Source organism: Ipomoea triloba, chromosome 6 (genome assembly GCF_003576645.1).
Source record: "Ipomoea triloba cultivar NCNSP0323 chromosome 6, ASM357664v1".
NCBI lineage: Eukaryota > Viridiplantae > Streptophyta > Magnoliopsida > Solanales > Convolvulaceae > Ipomoea > Ipomoea triloba.
In genome coordinates, this window is record NC_044921.1 from 12179368 (window position 1) to 12204297 (window position 24930).

Genomic DNA, 24930 nt, shown 5'->3' on the forward strand with positions numbered 1-24930 from the left:
TTTTATACCCTGAACTTCTTAGAGAAAAATTACTCTGTAGTTTATGTCTATATATGCAGTAGGATCACTAAAATTGAGAAAAATTAGCGGCAAAATTTTCCGCCAAATTTTTGATATGACATTTAAAGATTAAAATACTCTATTTTGTTTACCTTATGGTCAATAGAATGCTTAGTACTCCGTATATATAGTGTGTTTGTAGGAAGCATTTTTTGATTTCTTTCTTAGAGTACTTCACAATAGAGAGGTTTTTTGTATTACAGTAAAAAAAAAAAGTTCTTGTCTGCTAATGGAGTTTATATTGGAAGAGAGTTCTAATGATGTTCACTTAAGCACGAGATGTTCAAAGGATAAGAGAAATGTTATTTTTGAAACTTTGCTAAAACACAGTGTGAATGGAAAAGTGAAATATGGTTCAATTAAAGATGTTGCAAATGTGTACTCTGTTTCTACAAGAACTGTTAGTCGAATATGGAAAAAAGGGATTGCTTGTGTTGCAAACGGTGTTCCAGTTGATATTTCTTTAAACTTGTCAGGTAATGTTGGAAGGAAAATGATTGCAATTAATCCCGAAGATGTTGCTAGAATCCCCTTGAATCGCCGGACAACAATTCGTTCTATGGCTAGTGCACTAAGCATGTTAAAAACAAGCCTTCACCGGAGAGTTAAAGAAGGATCTTTGAAATCCCACTCAAATGTTATCAAGCTTATGCTAACAGAGGAAAACCGGAAGGTAAGATTACAGTTCTACATATCTATGATTGATTCAAGTTCGTAACATAATAATCCAAGTTTCATAGATATGTATGACCGCGTTCATATAGATGAAAATGGTTTTTCCTCTCAAGAACTTCTCAAAAATATTACCTGCTGCCTGAGGAAGATGAACCATATCGTACTTGTAAAAGTAAAAAGTTTATAACAAAAGTTATGTTTCTTTGTGATGTTGCTCGCCCTCGGTTTGATTTAGAAAGAAATGAAATGTTTGATGGGAAAATTGGGATGTTCCCATTTGTTTATAAAGAACCAGCTAAGCGTAGAAGTAAGAACCGGGAGGCTGGAACCTTAGAAACTAAGCCCATTGAATCTGTAAATAAGGAAGTGACAAGAACATGGTTGATTGATTATGTATTGCCTGCAATACGAGCAAAATGGCCTCCAAGTAGTTCCAAGACTATATATATTCAACAAGATAATGCAAGGCGACATATTACTATGAATGATGTTGAATTTTTGGAGGCTGCAAAGAAAGATGGCTTTGATATTCACTTAACTTGTCAGCCTCCAAATAGTCCAGACATGAATGTATCGGATCTCGGTTTTTTTAGAGCTCTTCAATCTTTACAACATCAAGAAGCTCCTCGCAATGTGGATGAACTAGTTGCTGCTACTCATAAAGCTTTTAATGAGATCTCAGTAGAAAGTCTCAGTAATGTTTTTCTAACATTGCAACTATGTATGGTTGAAGTTATGAAAAAGTACGGAGGGAACAATTATAAACTGCCACACATAAATAAGCAAATGTTAGCACGAGAAGGCTTATTACCTTCCACTATATCATGTGATCCAGAAGTCTTAGTTGAAGCAATTTCAAGTCTCTAGTAGTAAAGTACTGAAAATGAGGTTGCTCGGCATGAAGTCTACTTGTAATTGTATTTTTGGTGAACATTTGTATCTAGCACTGCTGCTTTTAGTAATGTATTTTGTCTTTAAGTGTATGGCAGGAGACACTGATGATTAGAGTATTTTATTTTGCTCATTTTGTATAAATTGATCCATGTGATCTATGTAAGGGTGCAATGCTTTTTTTTAAATGCTTATGTATTGTGTAATTGGTGGAAAATGTACTCTATTCATCTTTTCTTTACATTCTAATGAAGACTATTTTGTGTTCAAACACTATGTATGAAGATTAAAAGTCTATTTAATCTGTAATTTGTGCATAATTTGTCCAGGTTCTGCTCAGAGGTCCAAAGAATTTATGTGAAGCAGTTAAACACTATAGTTTGCAGTTACAGTACAAGTTTCAGTATAGTTTTTGCTATTTTTCCTATGGCAGTTTTAGCTTTGTTTTTAAATGGAAGCTTTCTCCATTAATGCCTTAGTTATAGCATTTGCATTGTGGAGTGTACTTTTATCTTTATGCTACTCTGTATTGTTTATGACTTGCAGTGCATGGGTGATAACTGTGGAAATAGGAATAATGTTAAATGAACGACTATTGTAGTGTATGGGTGATGACTATGGGAGTAAGAATAATGTTAGATGAACAAATAAGCTACAATTTCAAATTGCATCAGATTCAAATGTGGTTATTAATATACGGAGTACATAATTTTAATTAATCTAGAATGAAAATTTATGTCAATAAATTAAAGTACTCCGTATGTGTTTGCTTTCCCTCGTTGCCAAAAAAAAAAAAAAACACTTTGTAGAGTATTATTGCTTTTAAAAAAGAATTAGCAAATTATAAATACCTTAGATATTGTAGAACTTCTAAGGGTAAATTTGGAAAAACAGAATAATAATGATGTTCAATTTTGGAAAGTTGACAATATTTTGGGACAGACTAAAAAGGAAAGTAGGACAGATGGGACGACTCGGTTACAATGTAGCTATTGAAGCACAAAGAGTCAATAGATGCCTCCACTGAGGCTCGAACCAACTCCCTTCCACATGGGAGTGTACACCAGGTGCCGCTTGACCACAAAGTCTTTAGCATGGAGAGAGTATTTATTTATTCTCAAATCTGATTTAGGTTGATAAATGTCATATAAACACATTATTTTATTTCATAATACAAGACATAAATTCATAAAATAAGACACACAATATGTTGTGTGTCACACAACTACTAATTTATTTCAGGTACAAAATTCATACGCTTACAGCCCATTTAGTTCGCTGGAAAATATTTGAAGGAAATTAAATTCAAATTCCATGGAAAACAAATTACTAGGAAAATAGATTCCATTGTTTGGTTGGTGGAAAAGAAATTACTAAGAATATGAATTCTATTGTTTGGTTGAGTTTGGAATAGTAAGGAATTATGAATATAAAGACCAATATGTCCCTAAAAAGATGAATGAATAAATAAGTGTCTATGTAATTAAGAAACTTTTATAAGGGTAAAATAATCCAAGCATGTTTTTTTTTCTCATGTCTTGTGGAAAACAAAATCCCACCTCTTTGCAAGGAATTCATTCTCCAATGGAAAATGTTTTCCATTCAACCAAACAACATAAAACAACATTTTCATCTCTTTTTAGGAAAACATTTTTCATAACATTTTCTATGAAAAATGTTTTCCATCCAACAAAACACCCTCTTAAGGTACATAATTGCAAAACATGAGACACAAAAACACAAAACACATACACATATTTTATATTTACTTTAGTTCATGTACGGAATCAATATTCTTAAGATACATAATATAAAGACACAAAATACAAAAACTCATAGACCAAAACACAAAAGTTCATGTTAAATTTACTTTATTTCAAGCATATAATTCATACGCTTAATGGACAAAATTATATAACATATTAACATGAGACACAAAAATATATAACACATGACACATGCACATACTTTATAATTAAAAAAAATTCTATAACGTGAACTGAACAACAACAATGACCGTCAAAATTAAAATTCAAAACCATAGCTCAACACGATTGAGTTTGGGTGGGAAGTTGAGAATTGATGATGACGATACACGTAGACACAGTATAATATGAAGTAGAAATAAGAATGGAATAGATGGGGTTTTACACTTGTAAATCTAATTGGAGGGAAGAATATGTGCAGTTAATTTAATTCCACCATTACTGGTGGTAGCTTCACGAACAAGACTCGAAACTCACCTTCGCGGCTTATCCGCCCCCTCTCTCTCGTTCTCGCCCTCGCCCTCACCCACCCAACCCCCCCATAGCGCTGACTAGCAGTTGAGACCAAGAAAAATCCAATCTGGAATTCTTCTCTCTCGTCGATGAGACCTCATGTCGAAGATGAAGCATTTACTCCGGAAACTTCACATCGGCGGTGGCGTAACCGATCCCCATCATCACCCGCACCACCGCCCACCACCGATTGATCCGCCGCCGTTTAGGGAATCGGACTCCGCGTTGACCCCGGCTTCGTCCTCCTCCGAAACGACGCCGTCCTCGTCCGCCGCATTGCCCAGGGTTGGGGAATCGAATTCCGCGTCGGATTCGGCCCCGGATTTCAATTACTTTGAGGAGGAGTTTCAGGTCCAATTGGCGTTGGCGATCAGCGTTTCCGACCCGGATTCCCGTGAAGATCCGGAAACGGCTCAGATCAAGGCTGCACAGCAGATTAGCTTGGGATGTTCGCCTTCCGAGACCCTCGTCGAATTTCTGTCGCTTCGTTACTGGGTATCTATCGCAATTTTCTTTCCATTTTCGCTTCATAACTTAACTATTTTGTTGAGGAATCTGTCTGAATTTTTTGCATTCACAATTGTCTGATTATTGGCTCATAGGAGACTGGCAGTGTAGAGTGACTACACTGCTTTTTCAGTTATTTCAAATTGCTAACTGAATTAATAAATTTAATGCTTGAAACGTTTTGCTAGGAGTTTGGTTTTTCTAATTCTGTATTATTTATTCATTTTGTCTGATCAGTAATCCCTAAATGCAATTCCCAGGTCTACCTTTGGTTCATGTGTCCTGATAGTTAAGGGCTATTAACATTTCTCTGTATATATCCCATAGATCCCCCCACCTCTCAGCCATTAGAAAATGTGAATTAACAAGTCTGAGTGCATAGTATGGTGTGAATGCCTTTTCCACTGCATATACTGGTTATCTGTTTACTTAGTTCCCTGTAGTCTGATCTTCACCTGTTGAATCATTAGAAGCCTTATTGAATCTTTGTACATGGAACTGGGACACTGGGAAATACTAACCCCCAAGTTTGGTTCTTGATGAATTCAAACTGGAAAGTATAAGATCTTAATAAAAGGGAGAAAAGGTATGGTACTGAAAGAAAAATTGCTTACCGATGCACTTTATTGTCATTGTTTTTGGATTATGTTACATATAGGCATTATTCTTGACATGCTCATTCATTCAGTTTCGAGTTTGCCTCCCCTTCTCTTGGTTCTTTTCAGTTTTTGTCTGTTGCCATGGTTTGATCTCTGTTCTGATAGAAGTTAATAAGTTATTCAAGATGTGTTTTTATGTCTATAGAATTGGTGTAGTTTTACTTTCAATTGTTGAATAATTTTTTCTTTTAGTACCATTTTTTATTATTGCTCTCACTTTGCTTTCCTCTACTATGTAGTAATTCTCATCTGTTTAAGTTTGTGGAAACTCTCAAAACTATAAACTAACACCTCCGTTTCATTTTGAATGATCTACTTTCTATTTTTATTTTTCCAAAAAGTTGACCCCTCCATGTTCTAAATTTTACAACTTTCATGAGTTGAAATTAACATAATTTCCTACATGGTCACAGTGTGATGCTTTATTATAAAAAGTACTTCCTTAGTTCCTTTTTCAAGATTCAATAATAAAAGTAAAAACTAACACCTCCATTTCATTTTGAATGATCCGCTTACTATTTTAGTTTTTCCAGAAAGTTGATCCCACCAAGTTCTAAATATTACAACTCACACGAATTGAAATTAACAGACTTTCCTACTTAGTCACAGTGTGGTATTTTATTATAAAAACTTCTTCCTTTTTCCAAAATTCAATAACTATTTTAACTTCATATCTCACAACAACTTGTATATGTACATATGCATGCATACATACACATACATACTCTGCATGTTCAAATTTATTACTTTATGCTCAGTCAGAGTGACAGTAGGAGCATAATTCTTTTAATCCATCAACCTGAATGATGATCTCATTTAAAGCTTAATCTCCTTGCTAGTTGCTACAAATGCTCTCACTCCTTGCCCCTAGTAAATTAATTAAAACATTTTCACATGCTTTATATTTATTTACTTGTTTATAATTTGTAAGACTTTCCTTCTGCTTTTCATTCTTCTTTTCATGAAATTAAGATTGATTAAATTATTTATTATAATATTATTCTCTTCTTTTGAATTTTGACAAAAGTAACACTATTATGAGTAGCCTAATTTCTTTTATGTATTTGGTGCTACCAGTTTCACATTTTCAATTATGTAGAACCCAAAGGAATGGTTCAATCTTATGTATCTTACTATCTTAACAAAAGATAAGTAGCCTAGCTTCTTCTCTGCATTGGGTATGACCAATTTCACTAATGTAAAATCAATAGTATTGATTTGATTTGATTAGACAAGATCAAAGGGTTGGTCTCTCTCAATATAAGAGAGAGAGAGAGAGAGCATCAAGTCAGGGCCTGAAATAAATTACTCCTCTCCAAACTCTTGAGAGCATGCTTACATTTCTCCAAAGGCAAGAAATGTGATGAGATCACCAAACCCATGCTTAATCCATCAATATTTTGATGTACACTTGTCTGTTTGGAATCACTATAACCACAAATAGATTTTGGTATCATTTCACATAAAGTGTGTTCTTATGTCATTTTAAATGCTTTGTCCCTTATCTTTACAGCATTGATATAACTATTATCTTCAAATAGCAAAGTATTTATCCACTAACCATCTGCAAACCAGCTCATTTTGTTTACTTATTTACTTTGTCTTTGTATATGTTTATTTGTCTATTTTTCCCAATTTACTGAAGAGCTTTGCTTTGTAAAAATGCAGAACTACAATGTTGTAAATTATGATGAGAAAGTGATGGATGGGTTCTACGATGTTCATGGAATTAATTCAAATGCAGTGGTTCAAGGAAAAATGCCACGCTTAGTGGATCTTGAAGCAATTTCTGTTTCAGATGATCTTGACCATGAAGTCATTTTAGTGAACCGGGCTACTGATGTGGAACTGAGACAGCTAGAGGAGAGAGTGTCCTTTATGTCAAGGGAGTGTCGGGCTTTAATGAAGCTACCCCTTTCAAATATCATGATTCAGAAAATTGCTGCTCTGGTTGTTGATAGAATGGGAGGCTCTGTTAATGATGCTGAGGAAATGTCTAGGAGGTGGATTGCCAGGAGTTTTGAATTGAGGATTTCTTTGAACTCTATTGTACTCCCCCTTGGCTGTCTTAATGTTGGACTTTCTCGGCATAGAGCCTTACTTTTTAAGGTTGTAAGGGCTTCCATACCTAGATTTCTCTCTAGTTACTTTTGGTTACCATTTATTGCTTTGAGCATCCAATTTTGTTCTATATCTGTCACACTGCTTATAAAACTTTATGCTCTTCTAGTAGGGCCTGCCAGTATTTAAGTTCTGTTATCTGGAATGTTATAGAATATAACAATATATTACAGCATTGGAGGTTAGTCACTCGATTCTCATTTCATGGGAAGTCTGACTTTCAGGCATGAAACAATGACCTTTTCTACTGCTTAGATATCTCTGAGTAAAACTTTTTTTAAGGATAAAGTGAATATTTAATAGAAAATTATTATTATTGTTGAGGATATGATTTGTGTTACTAGAGGGAAAGAAGTCCTTGGAAAATATATTAGCTTCTGAAAAGTATTCTTCAAGCATTTCATGACATTCAGATAATTTGCTTCTAGGTACTTGCTGATAGAGTCAACCTTCCGTGTAAACTAGTCAAAGGGAGTTACTATACTGGGACTGATGAAGGAGCTGTTAATTTGATAAAACTTGAGAATGGAAGGTAAATTTTTTATCCTTTTATTAATATATTGACTTTCTTGGTTGTGTTTGCATTTTCATTTTTGCATATAGAATTTCTTTAAACATTCTGATCATTGTGCACTATAGTGTTTTGTCTTATTTTTTGTAAATTGAAATCTTCACTATTGTAGTTTAATAAAAATTGTCTGTTAATTGAATTGCAGTTAGCTCTATTTGCGATTAATGTCTTTGATCTATGATTCTATTCTTACCAAATTTTCATTTTTCAATGGGAAGCTGGAATTTATGTTGATATTGTAATATGTATTTTCAAGTTTAATTAAACTTTCTCGGTCACAAATTGATTCTCTGTATGTATGGGATTGAGTTATGTGCATGCATGTGTTATACATTTGCAGCAAGAATGGCACAAGCATAGGCAAGAATTATGCACATCTTAAAATGTTAACTCTAGTACTCTACAAAAAAATAGAGCTATCTAACTCTTAATCTTTTTCCTTTTTTATCTTTCTGGCAACCCCTTCCCCCCAACTATAACCAATAATCATGCCTCATGAAATTAGGATTATTTTGAGATTCTTTTTTGACTCCTAATTTAGAACCCCTAGAGTTTTTAGCCCTACCTGCACTTAAAACTTGTTGCAAGATTTTTACATGTCTGCTCGTGTGGCTTGCCCCTCATGTTTGGTCTCTGAAGAGTCTAGGAAATGGTCAACATTGCATGGATGTTATGACTTGTGTAAGATATGGGCACACCAATCTTTTAGACGTATCTTTCCATGCAGTTCATACAAAAGCTATTCAAAAAAGTGGACACCTGCATTCTCTTTCATGGATTTATCTTTTAATGGAAAAGTATCTGTACTGTTTATTAACCTTTTTGGCTTTTTCTATGAAGTGTTCATTTATCCTTTTGAACTTATGTAGAATATTTTCTTGAAGCAACTTACCTGAAATTTGGTTGATGTTGCAGTGAGTATATAATTGATCTAATGGGTGCACCGGGTACCCTAATTCCTGTTGAAGCGCCCAATTCTCAATTTCAGAGTCATGCATTAGATATAAAGAGTGTTGTACCTATTCCTGGTAGCAGTGCTATCAATTCACTTCCAGTAACTTATGGAGGAATGGATGTTGAACTCGATTCACGTCCTGCTGATGGAACTGCCAATGCTAGGCCTGCAAGTTCAAGAAATTCTATTTTGAGCATTGAAGCAAAGGGGGAACCACTAGGTGCTTTAGATAGAACTCCATGCAAGAAGGCTACATATGGTCCTGGAAATCTTCTTCCATTACTGAGCAGCTCATCTGAAAGTTCAGCACTTTATACTGATAATTCATCAGTTCAGCAGGCTTTTCAAGTTAACAATGTTTCTGATTATGTCAGCAATGTTGGTCTTAAAAACGTTTTTCGTGAAAGTAACATTTATATGCCCTCAAATGTGGTTTTAGTAGAAGAGAAAGGAGTTGGAGAAGATCATTTATCAGAAAAATTGGTTGTTGATACTGGAGTATATCAAAAAAGAAATGAGCATTCTATTGTACCTTTTGCTGGAGTACAGTTTCTAAAACAGCTTGAAAGTAATGCATCTACTGATGCTTCAGGTGAGATGTTTGTACTTCTCAGAAAAAATGAATGGGAAATCCTGTATGTTGTTGATATATTTCATATTTGTCTTTTTATATACAATATAAAGTTATTACTTTCTTGAAGGGGGCAAGTACTACAGGGAGAAGGCTGGAAATGTTATTGGTAATAATTGTAATGAGAAAGAGTCCTGTCTGAAGGTGACAGAAGTGGCAAGTTACTTCCCATCTAAGTCTTACACTGTGCTCAAAGAACAAGTTGATCCCCTGCTACTTGGGGTGGCAGAATGGGAAATTCCTTGGGAGAATCTTCAGATTGGTGAACGCATTGGTATTGGTACGACTGCAAACTTTGGCTTGATTCATGATATATTGAAAAGTAGTGCAAGTTTTAAATGTTAGCTCGACTGATCATATAATGACAATTAGTGCAAGTTTTAAGCCGCTTCTCTTTCTTGTCTTTGGAACTGGCTGTAAAACACAATTTTGAAATTTTCATTGGATAAAGATTTGCACTGTTGTAGCCTGTGTGAGGAGAGAAGATCAAAGGCTGTTAGAAACTTTATTACGATTTTTAATATTTATCAACTATACAATTTTTAATATTTTAGTAGAAATTACATAATTTATTATGGATTAATGCAGCCCTTTTCTTGATAGGTCAATAAAACATGTGAGTGCAGTCTAAATTGCAATATATATTTGTCCCTGACTAATTTGTAAGATTGTAAAATTCATTTTTTGAGAAACAAGATTAGAAGATATAGTAGGTCAGATACTTACTGGTATTGCCAACTTGTCAATTCACTAATAAAGTCAACTTTTGACTATGCTAGCATATGTAGCTCAAGAGTGAAAGTTTCTGTAATTTGAGCTGTGCATTCATCCATTGATTACGCTTATCTTATGAATTCTTAAATTGCAGGGTCATATGGTGAGGTTTACCATGCTGAATTGAATGGCACAGTAAGTCTTTTCCTGAAATGAGAATTCATTAGCCTGATTTATCTGTCTCCTATTAAAAAGAATGAGGAATAAGGAGCACATGGTTTACCATATCCTTCCTCATAGGGCATGAATATAGCCAATCAGAAAGTGGTTCTGTTTTTATCCTTTTTGTTGCAGAATCTTGCGCTTTAATTTTAACACAAACCACAACCTCATACATGTCATTGGTGTATCTTGATTTGTGCTTAAAATTTTTGCTGATTGTGATTTCTATTCTTATGATATTTGTCTTTAGAATGAAAATAATAATAATAATCTTCATTCTAACAAGGTATGCCTATGTGAAGAAACTTTATTTTGCTTGGAATGCATGTGAAGAAACTTTATTTTGCTTGGAATGCATGTGAAGTCAGAAAATTTATAAGGTTTTAGGGGATTGCATTCCTTGTGCATGGATTTGGATACTTTAGTTTCAGAGCTTTATTTTTATTTATTTATTTTTATTGTGTTTTCGCTGCAAAGAAGAGTCTACTGTTGCTATACAAGAGCTTGTGGAGTTTAATTCGGATTCACCTTCTGTAAGGTTGTATTAGCATTTGAATAAATTCTACTTACCAAGAAGGCGAAGCCCTGCTTATCTGACTTCTTTGAAATCATGTCAGATGTTCTTGCTAACCAGTCTGTGGTAGTAGTTAGTTAATTTAATAATTTTGGCACATGGCTAGATCAGCATCAGCTGAGCATTTGAACAAACTGAAAACTGGAAAAAGAGAAGCGAGAATCTGTTTAAATCTCTCCTGTTGTCCAATTACAGGATGTTTTCTGCCCATCCTGAGCTCTATCTTAGCATTGATTATGTTGTTGGAGTGGTTTGGAGTAATTCTAATGGATTAGTAATTCAAACTTAATGCAATGAAATATGACAGGAGGTTGCTGTGAAGAAATTCATGAATCAGGACATCACAGGCGATGCACTAGAACAGTTCAAATGTGAAGTGAGTACCGTAGATATGCTATACTGTCTATTGTACTCATCAAAATGCAAGTTATATTGTTCATTAGAATTATAATTTAGGAATAAGGGTCAATTAGGCCATCGAACTGCACATGATATGCAATTAGGTCACTGAACTTAAAAAACCTACAATTGAATCCCTAAAACAATTTCATGCACTTCGTCCAATTTGCAGGTTTCTAACAGGTCACCCCAAATTGAAAATATTTTTTAAAAAAGAATTATTTAGAATTAAAAAAAAAAAAAAAAAAAAAAAAAACCAACTTCGTCTGTGCTGGAGACGAAGAAAACTTCTTCGGTTTTTGAAGTTTTATTTATTTATTTATTATTTATTTATAATTCTAAGTAATTATTTTTTAAAAATATTTTTAATTTGGGTTGACCTGTTAGAAACCTGCAATTTGGACGAATTGCATGAAATTAGTTAGTTTAGGGATTCAATTGGTAGGTTTTTAAGTTCAATGGCCTAATTGCATTATCGTGTGTAGTTCGATGGCCTATTTAACCTTTATTCCTAAAACTTATAATCACGAGTTAACGTTTCTTCATGAGACTTGCAGCTTTACCTGTTTCTCACCTCATGCAGGTTGAAATTATGTTAAGGTTGAGGCATCCAAATGTTGTCCTCTTCATGGGAGCTGTTACTCGCCCCCCAAATCTATCTATACTAACCGAGTTTCTACCAAGGTTGTGATCTCTTGGCCGTTTTGACATTCTGGGTTGCATCTATTGGTTATCAATTGATTTTACAATCTTGCAGCATTATATATTTTTATTAGCTTTTGTATCATCATTATCTGAGTTCCTTTTCTCAGAGATATCTTCAAGCACTACTAATGCCCTATACGCATTTCAGTAATATTCTAGAGGGATGGAGCACACACAAACACTGGAGTTTGCATTTAATTGATATCAATAGGACCAAACATGTATTTAAACTATGACATTCAATAGATCTCTATTCCTCTAAGCATCTCCTTGCTGCCAAAAGGAGGTGTCCATTATTAGTAATTTAATAATACCCTTATTCCTTTCTTATTTCTCATGTGATTGATTCCATTGATTTGTGTGCAGAGGGAGTTTATATAAGCTATTGCATCGTTCAACAATTCAACTTGATGAAAAAAGACGAATGCGGATGGCTTTTGATGTGGTACAAACTGAATGATGTTTTTGTTTGATATGTTGAAGTCAGATTTTGGTTTCTTCATTAATGTTGCCAATGTCTTCCAGGCAAAGGGAATGAACTATTTGCATACAAGCAATCCTATCATTGTGCATCGAGATTTGAAGACTCCAAATCTACTTGTTGACAAAAATTGGGTTGTGAAGGTACGATTGATGTGAAAGTCTGTAAATGTGTGCTATAAAATTACAAGAGTAGGTTTCTACTTTTTTTCCTTCCAAAGAAACTCCAGGGTTGTGCGTGATTTGCAGGTTTGTGATTTTGGGATGTCTCGAATGAAGCACCATACATTTCTCTCCTCAAAATCTACAGCTGGGACAGTAATGCATCTTCTTCCTATAACTTGTCAAACCTGTCATTTTACTCTCTTCACCAAGAGTTATAACCTCTCTAAAAACTTGTTTCAATATGCAGGCTGAATGGATGGCACCAGAAGTTCTGAGGAATGAACCATCTAATGAAAAGTGAGAATTTCCTTGAAACACAAGTTGTTTGTAAAAAATGCGGGGGGAATGAAATCCATTATAAATAATTAATTTGTTTAAATTTTGCTAAGGAATTTGATTTGGGTGCTTTTCAGGTCTGATGTGTACAGTTTTGGTGTAATTTTATGGGAGTTAGCCACTCTGCAAGTACCTTGGTCAGGGATGAACTCAATGCAAGTTGTTGGAGCTGTAGGTTTTCAGGGTAGACGACTCAGCATTCCCTCTGAGGTTGATCCCACGGTTGCAGAGATTATTAGTGACTGCTGGAAACAGTGCGTTTTTTATATTTTTGAATTTCTTTCTTTCTTTGATCATCGTTTTTTTGTGATGCGAATGAAGGGCGGGCAGTCCAAAATCAGTTCTGAGTGTCTTCTTTGTTGTGCAGAGATCCACAGGCACGACCTTCGTTTGCACAGATCATAAACCGTCTCAAGACTTGTCTTCAGCATCTAAACATCAAGGAAGCAGAAACTCGTACATATCAGCACCAATAAAGCTGAAAAGAAACAGATAAATTAGATTCAAAAGCAGCCCAGCCAGCAAAGAAACATTCAACAAGATGGTGGGTGGTGGATTGAAGAAAGGTGTTAGGGTTCATTCGAAGTGGGGACTCAACACCGCCAATTCATACACAACCAAGCAGCATTGTATCCTCCATATCTAAGGCTGCACGAAGTGCGGTCCAAAGTCTCGAAAAAACCAAAAAAAAAAAAAGTGATAAAAGTTTTACAAGGAAAAGAAAGAAAAAAAGGTCATTTTGATTTTCAGTAGGATTTAGGGTTAGTGAAGGTGTGGCTCCAGGCAGCCATTATGCAAGCAAGCAAAGGAGAGCAGGGTTGAATCTGTGGAGGTCAATAAGGAAGCAATTGTAAACAATTGGCCTCTACAGATTGTACCAATACAAGAATAATTCAAAATCAAGAATATTTTTTTTCTTTTTTTAATCCTGTGTGTTTCTGCTTGCCACGTCACACATCACTTCTTTGATTCATTCATTTCATATGTTGTTAAAGATAATGCTATTTATGCACAAAGTTTTGCACACGGTTGCTTCATCAGGGCATAAATTTGTTCATGTAAATAGTATTATTACTATTTTTTTTCTGATTAATAATTACTGAAGAAGTCGAGAAGAAGAGGTGTATTGACTATTGAGGTGTTGAAACTTGAAACTTGATATAAATTAAGGTGAGAATGGGTGGGGGTTATGGTTATCGACAAAGTGAAGTAATGTGTGGGATTATAAATTAATTAATTAATTTATATTTTATAGTTAAGCTCGCCGCCTTGTATCCATCCTTATTCTTATCAACGCTCTCTGGTGACAGTTGCATAATTTCTGTAGTTCTTTGGCTGTGTCTGAATTCTGATTAGTATGATATAGTGGTCCAAGGCGGCACCAGCCTAGAGTTTTCGTTGCCTTTTCAAGGAAGATGAAACATAAGTTTAAAATGCTATGTCAGTGATCTATATTAGAGATATCGATAGACATTAGCTAAAATTAAAATGAAATTCTAAATTTAGAGCTTCTAAGTCTTATATTAGGCACTGTTCTAAAAATTTCATCTAGGTGCCGATTAATCGCCGTCTTGGCGCTAGGCGCCGGTCGACCACCTAGCGTATCACCTTAAATGGTGGTCTAGGTGGTTAACCGGCTAGGCGACCAATTAGGTCGCCTAAACACCGCTTAAGCACCGCCTAGGCCACTGACCGCCTAGTCAGCCGATTATCTATTGTTCTTTTTTTTTTTTAATGGGTTATTTCACTCAAAACAACATCGTTTTGAGCGAAATAACCCTAAATTGTACAAACTCTAGATATTTTTTAGGTTAATATTTAATATTTTAGTATTAACTATTAAAGTATTATATATTTTATAATTATTAGTCTTTAAAAATTAAAACATACTTAAACAAAGTTTTAAAAAATAAAAAATAAAATTAAAAAAATACATGTACGCCTAGGCGCCGATTAATCCCCGCCTAGGCGTCCTAGGCGCTCCTCGAGCGCCTAGCAATTTTTTCAACCATGATATTAGGAAAAAAAAAGTATTGACAAAGTCACAAATTTGTGAAAGGGAAGATGATCAAATAGACCCTCCAACTATTGGTACATTTTGATTTATTCTTTGTACAATAATAAGACATTTCTAAAGTTATAATCTTTCACTTTTCACGTTTTCATTTATGTACAAACTTTAGTAACAGAATATTTCGTAAATTATTTATATTATATTCTTAACTTACTCATTGTAAAATATTTTTTTTAACTTTTCTAACTTTTTAATAATAGTAGTAATAACAAGAACAATAACGATGATGGACATTTTATTTTTATATTATTATTAAACAATTAAATTAGTGTACACAAAATGAAACTCTTGTCAATTTTCTTTTCTATTCTTTTTTCAAATATTTTCTTCTTTGTAGTAAGTGTTGGTTTTATGACTTTTGGACAGTCAACGGCGGGCCAACACAACCGTAATAACGAGTATATGTGAATATATAAAATATAGAGAGAATATCAGTGTTGTATTACCGATAATTAATTGTTCTTTTCCTCATTATGTGAGTCTTTTTTTTTTCGAAAACCATTATGTGAGTCTATTTATACATGTTTTGGTCTGAGAGTCCTATAAGGAATAGAAATCTTAGACCACCTCATATTGGTCTAAGGAATAGGGGGGCAATCCTACTATAGTACAAAAATAGGTCTAATGCTTATTCTATTATGAATAATAAGTCCAATCATGCCAAACTATTTAATTTCTCCATGTTGGGTATCATTTTTGGGCTTCCTTGATCCAGTTATTTCCTTTGGATCGATCCATGTGGCTCAGGCCCATTTGGTTGACTAGTGCGACTGGTTGCCTTGAGGGCGGCACAATTGGTCAACCTAGTGTGCCAAACATAATCCAGTCCCACACTTTTTTGAGAATTCGCAGAGTCGATGCATTAGAAAAGTAAATTAATCTTTAAATCTGACCGGGCAGAATATTCCTAACCGATCAGTCCGATGCGATGGCTAATTGGTCAGCATCAAACTCCGCGCTAAACCCTCGAGCTAGGCCGGCACACAACCTTTTCTTTTCCTTGTTCTCAAGTTGTGCGCACAAAGAGTCAACAGTTGACTCCATTGAGGCTCAAACCCACTCCTTTCCATGTGACAGTGTAAATCGGGTGTCACTAGACCACAAGGTCTTTGGCTGTTCTTAAGTTGTTAGTTTGTTGTTTTATTAAGTTTTAACATTTGTACACTATAAAAATAATTAAAATAACTTGTTACACAAGTACTAATTTAAATTTTAAAACGTTAAACGATAATTCTAAAATTCATCAAACATTATATATATATATATATATATATATATATATATATATATACACTACGTATATGCTAATATCCAAGTTTATCCACTTGTTCCCGTGAGTCCCTTGAGAGGCTTTGTAAATGCACACAAGATACTACACGAATTTACACATGGTAGCTTGTGTGCATTTATAAAGGGTCTCACGGGACTTGCGGGAAGAGGTGGTCTTATTTGATTATTATATATATATATATATATATATATATATTAAATGAGCACTTTGGCGGACTAGCCCGCAAGCCTAGGCTGGGCAGGCCAAAGAAGCCTGCTCTTTGGCGAGCCTCTATTTTCAAAACTCACCCCCTACCTAAGTAGGAGGCAGGGTGGACCGGCCAGGTGGGTAAAGCCCATTTTGTCGGCTCTAGGGGGGTAGGATTGGGCCCCCTATTCCCAATGTAATAAGGACTTCCAATATGAAGCAGTTTAGAATTCCTATCCCTTACGAGGCTCTCAGTCCAAAACATGTATAAATAAACCTGCATGGCAATTTTTGTCACGGACTAGGGTTCACATAACATTATATTATGGACCCTTGATCGAAACGACGAGATACATAATTCATACTTATAAGATACAAAATTTATAACGCAAGACACAAAAAATCACAACACAAGATACATACACATGTTATATATTTACTTATTTATCAAACCTGACATAATTACATATTTTGTGTTCATTTGCATAGAATTTCACAACACAAGACACAAAAATTTATAACATAAAACACAATTACTAATTTGTTTTAGGTACAAAATTCATACTCTTAAGGTACATAATTTCATAACACAAATACAAAAATTCACTATATAAAACACATACACATGCACCAGGGTCTACAGTGCATTGTGAACCATGGTCCATAGTATAAGCATTGCCTATAATAGGGAAAGGAAGAAGCAATTCTCAATAATGGTGCCATTCCCTATTTCCTTTCCTTCAATAATGCAAAACACAAAAAGGCCAGGGAAGCGCTTTCGACGAGGTGCTCGTCCCAACTACCAAATGAAGATGAAGATTTTGTTGAAGGTCCAGTTGCTTTCATAGAATGGATGCATCAGGACCCTCTATGGGATGCTCTGGATATTGATCTAACCATGGAGGAGCGAGCTCGGTTTCCGACTAATAGAGTTAGGGTGCCGCCTACACTGATACCAAGGATTGGTTTAGCTTGTTAGTTTTATGCACTATTTTGACATCACTGTTGTTTATCATGGCAGTCCCCTAAGTTTCGATCAGTGTTAGCTTATTTTGGTGATAATTGTTGTGTTAGCTTATTTTGGTGATTTTCGTTGATCAATGATCAGTGTTAGCATATTTGAAAAAAAAAAACTGTGTACGTTATTTTCGCGTTTGCCTGCTTATTCTTTGGGGATGTGTGTTGGGATTCTCTTGTGTGCCAAAGTCCCATTTTATTTTTCTGCGGCCATTGTATTTTAATTATAACTATAGTATTTAAAAAAATTATTAATATTCTATTCAAATTGTGCATAGTTTTTTACATAGGGTTCTTTTAACCCGTACTTAAAGCATAGATGACATACAATATATACAATATTTGCACACACTTTATCAGAGATTGGCACACACTTTATCAAAAAACTATAATAACAAACCACTATTTTATATTTCGTAAAAACTGTGTTTTCATTTTCAAATTGTAAATCATAAATACGAATTTCATAATTTCCCATCTAAAATATGCATTTCACGTTTCCTAGGAAGAACATAGACTATACCATAATTATAGTTGAACTCCAATTCTATATTTGTTAATTAAAATCCTCCCATAATTAAAATTGGTATCAAATATAATCTCTTCTTTGCCCTCGATAATTATTTTTAGGCATGATCTACCAAATTATGGATGCATAATCTCAACCATTTGTGGTATTGTGTTGGATGAATACCTGCCCTGCTCTTAGCTTGGGTTCTTGCTTAATGGAATGAGGCGTCCCTTGTTCCTTCTTTTGCAATACTTCGTGTCTCCCATGCCCTGCTTGATTTATTCTCATAGTCCTCTATTAATATGTGTCCTCATGTGAATAAGGACATATATGTATGTATGTATGTATGTATATGTGTGTGTGTGTGTGTGTGTGTGTGTGTGTGTGTGTGTGTGGATCCTTTGAGAACACTTTCATAGGAGAGAAATAAGAACTAATCTTTCCCTTACATTTGTAAAAATTCAATGGATCTGATCATTTATTTAAAAAAATGCGGCGGTAGTTTCGTAATTATCATCACCTTCACTCTGCAAACTTTAACATTTAATATACAAATCTGGTAAATTCTATAAAATCAACGATTAAGCTAAATTTTAAATCTAAACCGTAAATGTTAGATCTTAAGCAGTAAAGAGTGAACCATGGATCAAATAAAATAAAAAACTCATTTATAAAACTCTAAAATTGAAACCCTAATTGCAATTACTTTCACATTTTTGCAAGTGTAAACTTTTAATATTAAATATGCAAAATGCTAACAATAAATGTGCAAAACGTTAATACTAAATGTGCAAATTTGAAAAAGTCTAAAAATTGCAGATTTTGGTGTTCACGTTTGCATAGTAAAGTTGGTGATAATTACGAAACTGTCACTGTATTTTTTTTATAAAAATCTGATCTGGTGTGTTCAATTTTTCCAGATATAAAAATGTGATTAGTTCTTAGTTTTCTCTTACGAACTTGTTCACACACATATATATAGGCTAGGAATGTAAGTTGTAGCAAACTACTAACATACGCCTATAGTTGGACACACTCTAGAAAAGGTGCCCTAATATGGAGCTAATTGTAGGTTTAATTTAAGGGTCACATTTGTACGAGCCATATTCGTCAGATCAATATAAAAATGTAATACTTATAAGAAAAATATAATATACTTAAATCAAAATATAAAATTATTACATTTTTCTTTAAAATTGTTAAATTTTTCCATATAAATAATAAACAATTTATTTTTAATTAGTATTAAATTTTTTAGTATAATTATTACATTTCCATCTTGAGTCTTGACCCGATCCCAAGGATGGAGTCAGGAATTTCATCTAGTGGGGGACGAAAAATTAAAACAAATGAGATATTTTGAAACAAAAGATTTCAAAATAGGTAAGATGATTTGACCTCTTAACCTCATCTACAATACATACATGCTTAACCATCTAAGCTACATCATCTTTGAATAATATATATCTATATTATTTACTTATATCTAAAGATTTGTTTATATATATATATGATCTCCTATGTATAAGGGGTGAGGTGGGGTGGAGGAGGGGGCAACTGCTCCCACTATCCTCAACTGCTCCCACTATCCTCATACTGGTTCCATTCTTGCCTGTCCCGACTAATCTCACAGACAAGAATCAGTGCGATCTCTCACAAATTTTTGCTATAATTAACCATTATCATAACAGTTTGCATTAACAAATTATGGCTGAAGATCAGATTCTGAAATCCAAAATGTTAAAACCATTTTAAATTAGCAAGTTGCATTTATTTCGAACCACATAAATTGAAGCCTGCGACTGCTGCAAATTTAAAGTGGGAGAAAAGTGCAAAGCCTGTGTCCCACCACACAACATGACAACAATCAGCAGCTCCTTCCCTTTATTGGTATCAACTTCATGAAGGTGACAGTATAGAAATTGAAAGAATAGCATTTCTGAACTTTCTATAAAATTCAAATTTGGCATCGCTTTTCAACTCCTCCACCACCTTAACCCCCTAGGTTATCAACCATCACTTTCCTCACCCATATTAGAAAGAAATAAAAGAGCACAAACAATGCTTTTGTTGGATTTCCTAAAAAAACAACAAAAGCTAAACTGCATATGCATGCAACAAATTATGTGAATTCAAGCCCATATTGCTAGAGATGACATCAGTACAGATCCTAAAAACAGGCAAAAATATGAAGCTATCTGAAGCCTGGTATTGCAGCTCATCTTTTTGCTCAAGAAATCGGCAGCAATTAAGTCCACCAAAGCCATGTAGACTAGGATTCCGGCAGAGATAGAATCGAAGACGCCCTCCACCACCATCGCTCTAGGGCTACGAGGATTATAGAATGAGGAAACACACAGCCCCGCAGCAATCCCCAAGGGGGTTGTTACAGCAAAAAACGTGGCCATTAGAGTGGAGCGTAGAGTCCTAAACTTGGCCTGTGAAATGCATCCTCCTAGGGCAAACCCTTCAAAGAACTGATGGAATGCTAGTGCTGCAATCAAGGGTCTAATTGTGCATGGACTTTCTGAAACCCCAAGCGATAGACCAATAATCATCGAGTGAGATACTATACCAAGTTCCAAAACCTGCATTGAAAGAGAACATAGTTACAATTAAGTGAGAAGTGCAAAGGCAGTGTGGGAAACTCGGCAGTGTGGGGATTATGTCCAAAGCGGACAGACCCCTTGTGCACATTATATCTGCTGAGCCATTGAGTTAATGTGATTTACATCCTCCTAAATGCTCTGTCGGGCCGGGGTGTGGGGCCCTTGGGGTTGGGGATTCAACCTTTTGGAGCAAGGAAGTGCAAATGCATACAACTGACCATAAAAAAATTACTTAAGACTCCATCAATACCAAATAGGATACCTACTATTTAAAATATTACAAGCCAATGGAAAAAAAAGGCAAGAAACTCTAATAGAATGCAACCTCTTCAGCTAAAGTCAACTTCAGTTAGGCATGAGTACAGTAGAGAGAAAGGCCCAAGTAGCAAACAAGTAAATATATAAACAAATAGTGACAAAAAAGATAATAATGTATTAGCAATGAGTATAGAGAAAGCTACTATAACGAATAAACCCATACAGAAATGGGGATTACCTGTGAAACAACTACATGCCTCACACCATTTTCCTCATCCCCATGACCAAAACTGTGTGAGTGAGAATGTGAATGACCATGTGAATGCTCCTTTGTGTGGCCTTGACATGCACCTGCTTCTTGAGAGTGGCTATGTCTATGATGAGCTGCATGTGCATGCATCCCAACAATGTGAATTGCGCCTCCTTCTTCTTCCCCAAACAACTTCCCATTCCTCCCTTTTGTCTCCCCTGGAACAATTAAAGTGTCAGACACTGAATCCACAGATTCAATGTGTGCTGTTTGACTTTGTTTCTCTTGCTTCCTTTCATAATACTGGGTCCCAACAAAATCAACAACCAATGTAGCTAGTGCTGCCATCATTGCAATAAATCCAGAGAATGGGAATTTCAACCAAGGATATTCAGGTAGACAGGGATCAGTCAGTTGTTCAGTTGCATCAGGTAACATGTGAACAAATCCGGTGGCAAGGATGACACCAGCTGCAAAGGCTTTGGCAGCAACAAAGAGATTAGAATCTGTTTGAAGGAACCGTCGCTTCCTGCCAATTAATGGGACTGAAACTCCAAATGCACCAGCAATTAGAATAGCTGCAATAGCAATCATTTTAAGGATGAAGGCAGCTCCGCTGTCTTGGCAGTCCCCCAACTCTTTTTCAGAATTGACACAGCTGTTGTTAGACAAAGATTGAGAGACATTCTGCAAAAAGGAGTCTGTTTTGGACCATCAAATACCAAGAATTAGTTGTTTATTTTGTGACGCTTCATTAGAAAACGCACATTGTTCATAAAACTCCTACATGTCTGAAGTGCAGACTTGTCAAAATTTTAAACATTATTACTTCTACTCTTCTTTGTAGGTTGGGAAGAGGGGGCAGATGCTCAAGCTTTAATGCCATAAACATTTGAGCATTATAGGAAATTTTAGTCCAAATTGTACATTATTAAAAGGGTTGAGAATAACTTTATTAGAAAACGCACATTGTTCATAAAACTCCTGCATGTCTGAAGTGCAGACTTGTCAAAATTTTAAACATTATTACTTCTATTCTTCTTTGTAGGTTGGGAAGAGGGGGCAGATGCTCAAGCTTTAATGCCATAAACATTTGAGCATTGTAGGAAATTTTAGTCCAAATTGTACATTATTAAAAGGGTTGAGAATAACAAGTAACAAACACATGCGGAAACAACTAGATAAATTGGCCTACACATCACCTAAGAATGGGTGAACTCTAAGAAATTTGCACAGAAAATGAGGTTTCCATCATTAGACTAATGCACCTATATATATAAAATGGAAAATACTACTTGACTCCAACTTCTACTCCCTACTTTTATTCCCTCACTGCATTTTCCTTGGGCCCACAGAATGAAGGGAACCTATCATCTCATGCCACGTCACGAGCAAAAGTGAGTAAGATTTAGGGAGTAGGGAATGGGACTCCATGTAAGTAGAACTCATAAGCTCATATAAAATTATACAAGAGTGCCTAAAAGTCTTTCAGTCTTTTCTCGTACAAGCTTTTAAAGCGTTGAGAGAGAAAGGTAATGAAGAAGCTAAAACGACTTTTTTTTTTTCTGACCAATGGTCATTCAAATCTGAGCCTGCTAAAGTCAAACCAACCCACCAGAATGAATTCCATACGCGTAGAAATATAAAATCAAATTTACTTCAATAAGTTGGTGAAGAAAAGAAACCCCCCAGCAAATAATCAAACAGTAGATGGGCAAGTAACATAATACAAAATTTCAAATTCAGAGGAGCTTTGTACAATTTTCGAAATAAAATGCAGAAAATAACTTAAACCACACTTCAAATCCATCAATACGAGCAAATTAGAACTGTGACAAGGAGAACCTCAGCATCTCTAAGTTTCGATGAAATTCAGTTATCAACAATAAAACGGAAAGTCGGAAACACGAGATTACTAATTCACACCACCGAAAGCTGAATTCTCTATCAACTATAAACCAAGATAAGCAAAAAAAAGTTCAATATTGATCACTAATTCACGGCAAAAACCAGAGACAAAATTGGAGTTCGGTGATTTACCTGTGAAGACCTTCGTCTTCTCCCTAATTTGATCCATGCATAACGGAAGAAGGCCCTAAAACACACAACACAGAGGCAGTATTAAAGTCACACATAACAATAACAACGAGCACAAGTTCAAAGAAAGAAGGAATTCAAAAACAAAAAACAAAAAAAAGGTGACATGGGCGTTGAAAAGCGAACCTCAACGAGTGACATGAGAACAGAAGAGAACAGAAAACTCTATTCTATTGAATTGCGATGGCGAATCTCGATGCAGTGGAAACTCACCCTGAGAGAGTGATAGCGGGGAAAAAGGAATTGAAAGGATAGGCAGATTATAGATTGAAGAATCTGGATTTCTGGGTGGAGGGGGGCTTTTATCGTGCGTAGCGGCGCACGGATTACCGGTAACGTCTGGATATATAGAGAGAGAAAGATGAGAGAGAAAGGGAGATGTCGTCATTTTGATGAAGAAATGGTGTTAACTTTGAGACAGTAGGGTGGGTTGGCAGGGGGAATGAGAAAGAGGGTGTCGACACATCTCAGTAATTTATAAGTCCCATCACCCATGAGCCAAACCTCAACGATTTTGGACTATGTATGTAAATGTATGTATGTATTTGTAGCTATATCACCAAATTTCTTCCTATCCCAAAAGGAGAATTTCCAATCCCAAATTTTTTCTTCTCCTAAGGGTATGTTTGGTTGGGTGGAAAATTTTTTCCATGGAAGTTGTTTTCCTTAAAGTGGAGGAAAATATTGTTTTGTGATGTTTGGTTCATGGAATTCATTTTCCAATGGAAAATGAATTCCTTAAATTTGAGGAAAACAAAATCCTTGGTTGGACCAAGGATTTTGTTTTCCATGGAGGATGGGAAGAAAAATTGGTATAATTGGACAAATTTACCCTTTGTGTTATTTTCTAATTATTATTACTTTTATTAATTTGTAGGGGCATATAGGTCTTTATACACATTATTCCTTACCATTTTAAATCTAACCAAACAACAGAATTTATCTTCCCAGCAACTTCTTTTCCACCAACCAAACAACATAATTTATTTTCCTGGTAACTACTTTTCCACGGAATTTCACTTCCACTTCCCTTCAAATATTTTCCGCGAACCAAACGAGCCCTAAAAGATCGAATCTAGATGATGTAAATCACCATAACTCAGTGATCAATTATTAAATTTCAAATCTTAATTTTTTTTTCTAAATATTACCTATTGAACTAGTAAGTTAAGCATGTGCAAACAAATTAAAGTCGCAAGAGTTCGATATTTACTAATATTCTCTTGTTCAAATTCATTACATAATTTTTTTTTAATATAATTTATCGAGATTTATGAGTTATTGCACAAGAGTGAGTTTACCCATACATCTCTTCAAATAAAAGAAAAATGCCAAAGCAAAATTTTGTAATCAATTTGATTAGGGTACTAATTATTCCGTGTTCGTTATGGAATATTTTAAAGGAATAATTATTGATTTTAGGTACCGCAAAAGTACCAAATGTCTAACCATAAGAAATAAAAAATTTAGAGGCAAATTTTTTAAGCAAATATTAGGGATAACAATTTTTTTCCGACCTCGTGGGGCCCGCTCTAGCTGGGATGAGGACGAGAATAGGGACGGAGATACGCCTCCCCATTCATTTCATCCCTAGTACATTCCGTCCCTGGTACATTATATTTAATCTTTTTACTTAAATATTAAAAATTATACTAAACTACTAGTTTGAGTATAGGTGGATCAGATAAGGCAC

The 24930-nt window shown here is 35.0% G+C and overlaps 3 protein-coding genes across 3 annotated transcripts; 2 read left to right on the forward strand and 1 right to left on the reverse strand.

Moving 5' to 3' along the window:
* Positions 1–289: 289 nt before the first annotated feature.
* LOC116023482 lies at positions 290–2214 on the forward strand. The gene is made up of 4 exons (XM_031264486.1): positions 290–733; positions 880–1478; positions 1956–2058; positions 2173–2214. Exons 1-4 carry the CDS (start codon positions 290–292, stop codon positions 2212–2214), a joined length of 1188 nt encoding a protein of 395 aa, XP_031120346.1.
* A 1575-nt stretch (positions 2215–3789) lies between these two features.
* On the forward strand, positions 3790–13970 carry LOC116022202 (serine/threonine-protein kinase EDR1). Its single transcript, XM_031262805.1, has 14 exons — positions 3790–4400; positions 6740–7180; positions 7621–7724; positions 8679–9310; positions 9420–9629; positions 10218–10258; positions 11167–11235; positions 11842–11942; positions 12330–12408; positions 12489–12587; positions 12693–12761; positions 12856–12905; positions 13022–13198; positions 13312–13970. The coding sequence occupies exons 1-14, from the start codon at positions 4005–4007 to the stop codon at positions 13418–13420; spliced, it is 2577 nt and encodes an 858-aa protein (XP_031118665.1). The 5' UTR covers positions 3790–4004; the 3' UTR covers positions 13421–13970.
* Positions 13971–19881: 5911 nt separating this feature from the next.
* Positions 19882–23678, reverse strand: LOC116023122 (zinc transporter 4, chloroplastic). Its single transcript, XM_031264096.1, has 4 exons — positions 23364–23678; positions 23181–23235; positions 21129–21841; positions 19882–20611 (listed from the first exon to the last, which is right to left on the reverse strand). The coding sequence occupies exons 1-4, from the start codon at positions 23376–23378 to the stop codon at positions 20156–20158; spliced, it is 1239 nt and encodes a 412-aa protein (XP_031119956.1). The 5' UTR covers positions 23379–23678; the 3' UTR covers positions 19882–20155.
* Between the last annotated feature and the right edge of the window lie 1252 nt (positions 23679–24930).

Excerpts from the sequence above, each read along its gene's own strand:
- LOC116023122 (XM_031264096.1), bottom strand. Across the intron at positions 21,842-23,180 it reads GAAGACGAAGGTCTTCACAG|ACTCCTTTTTGCAGAATGTC; the intron begins GTAAATCACCGA and ends GGTCCAAAACAG. Across the intron at positions 20,612-21,128 it reads GGCATGTAGTTGTTTCACAG|GTTTTGGAACTTGGTATAGT; the intron begins GTAATCCCCATT and ends CTTTCAATGCAG.
- LOC116022202 (XM_031262805.1), top strand. The coding sequence starts at position 4,005 with ATGTCGAAGATGAAGCATTTACTCCGGAAACTTCACATCGGCGGTGGC. Across the intron at positions 10,259-11,166 it reads ATGCTGAATTGAATGGCACA|GAGGTTGCTGTGAAGAAATT; the intron begins GTAAGTCTTTTC and ends GAAATATGACAG. Across the intron at positions 12,762-12,855 it reads CAAAATCTACAGCTGGGACA|GCTGAATGGATGGCACCAGA; the intron begins GTAATGCATCTT and ends TTCAATATGCAG.
- LOC116023482 (XM_031264486.1), top strand. The coding sequence starts at position 290 with ATGGAGTTTATATTGGAAGAGAGTTCTAATGATGTTCACTTAAGCACG. Across the intron at positions 1,479-1,955 it reads ATGGTTGAAGTTATGAAAAA|GTTCTGCTCAGAGGTCCAAA; the intron begins GTACGGAGGGAA and ends TAATTTGTCCAG. Across the intron at positions 2,059-2,172 it reads TTGCTATTTTTCCTATGGCA|TGCATGGGTGATAACTGTGG; the intron begins GTTTTAGCTTTG and ends TATGACTTGCAG.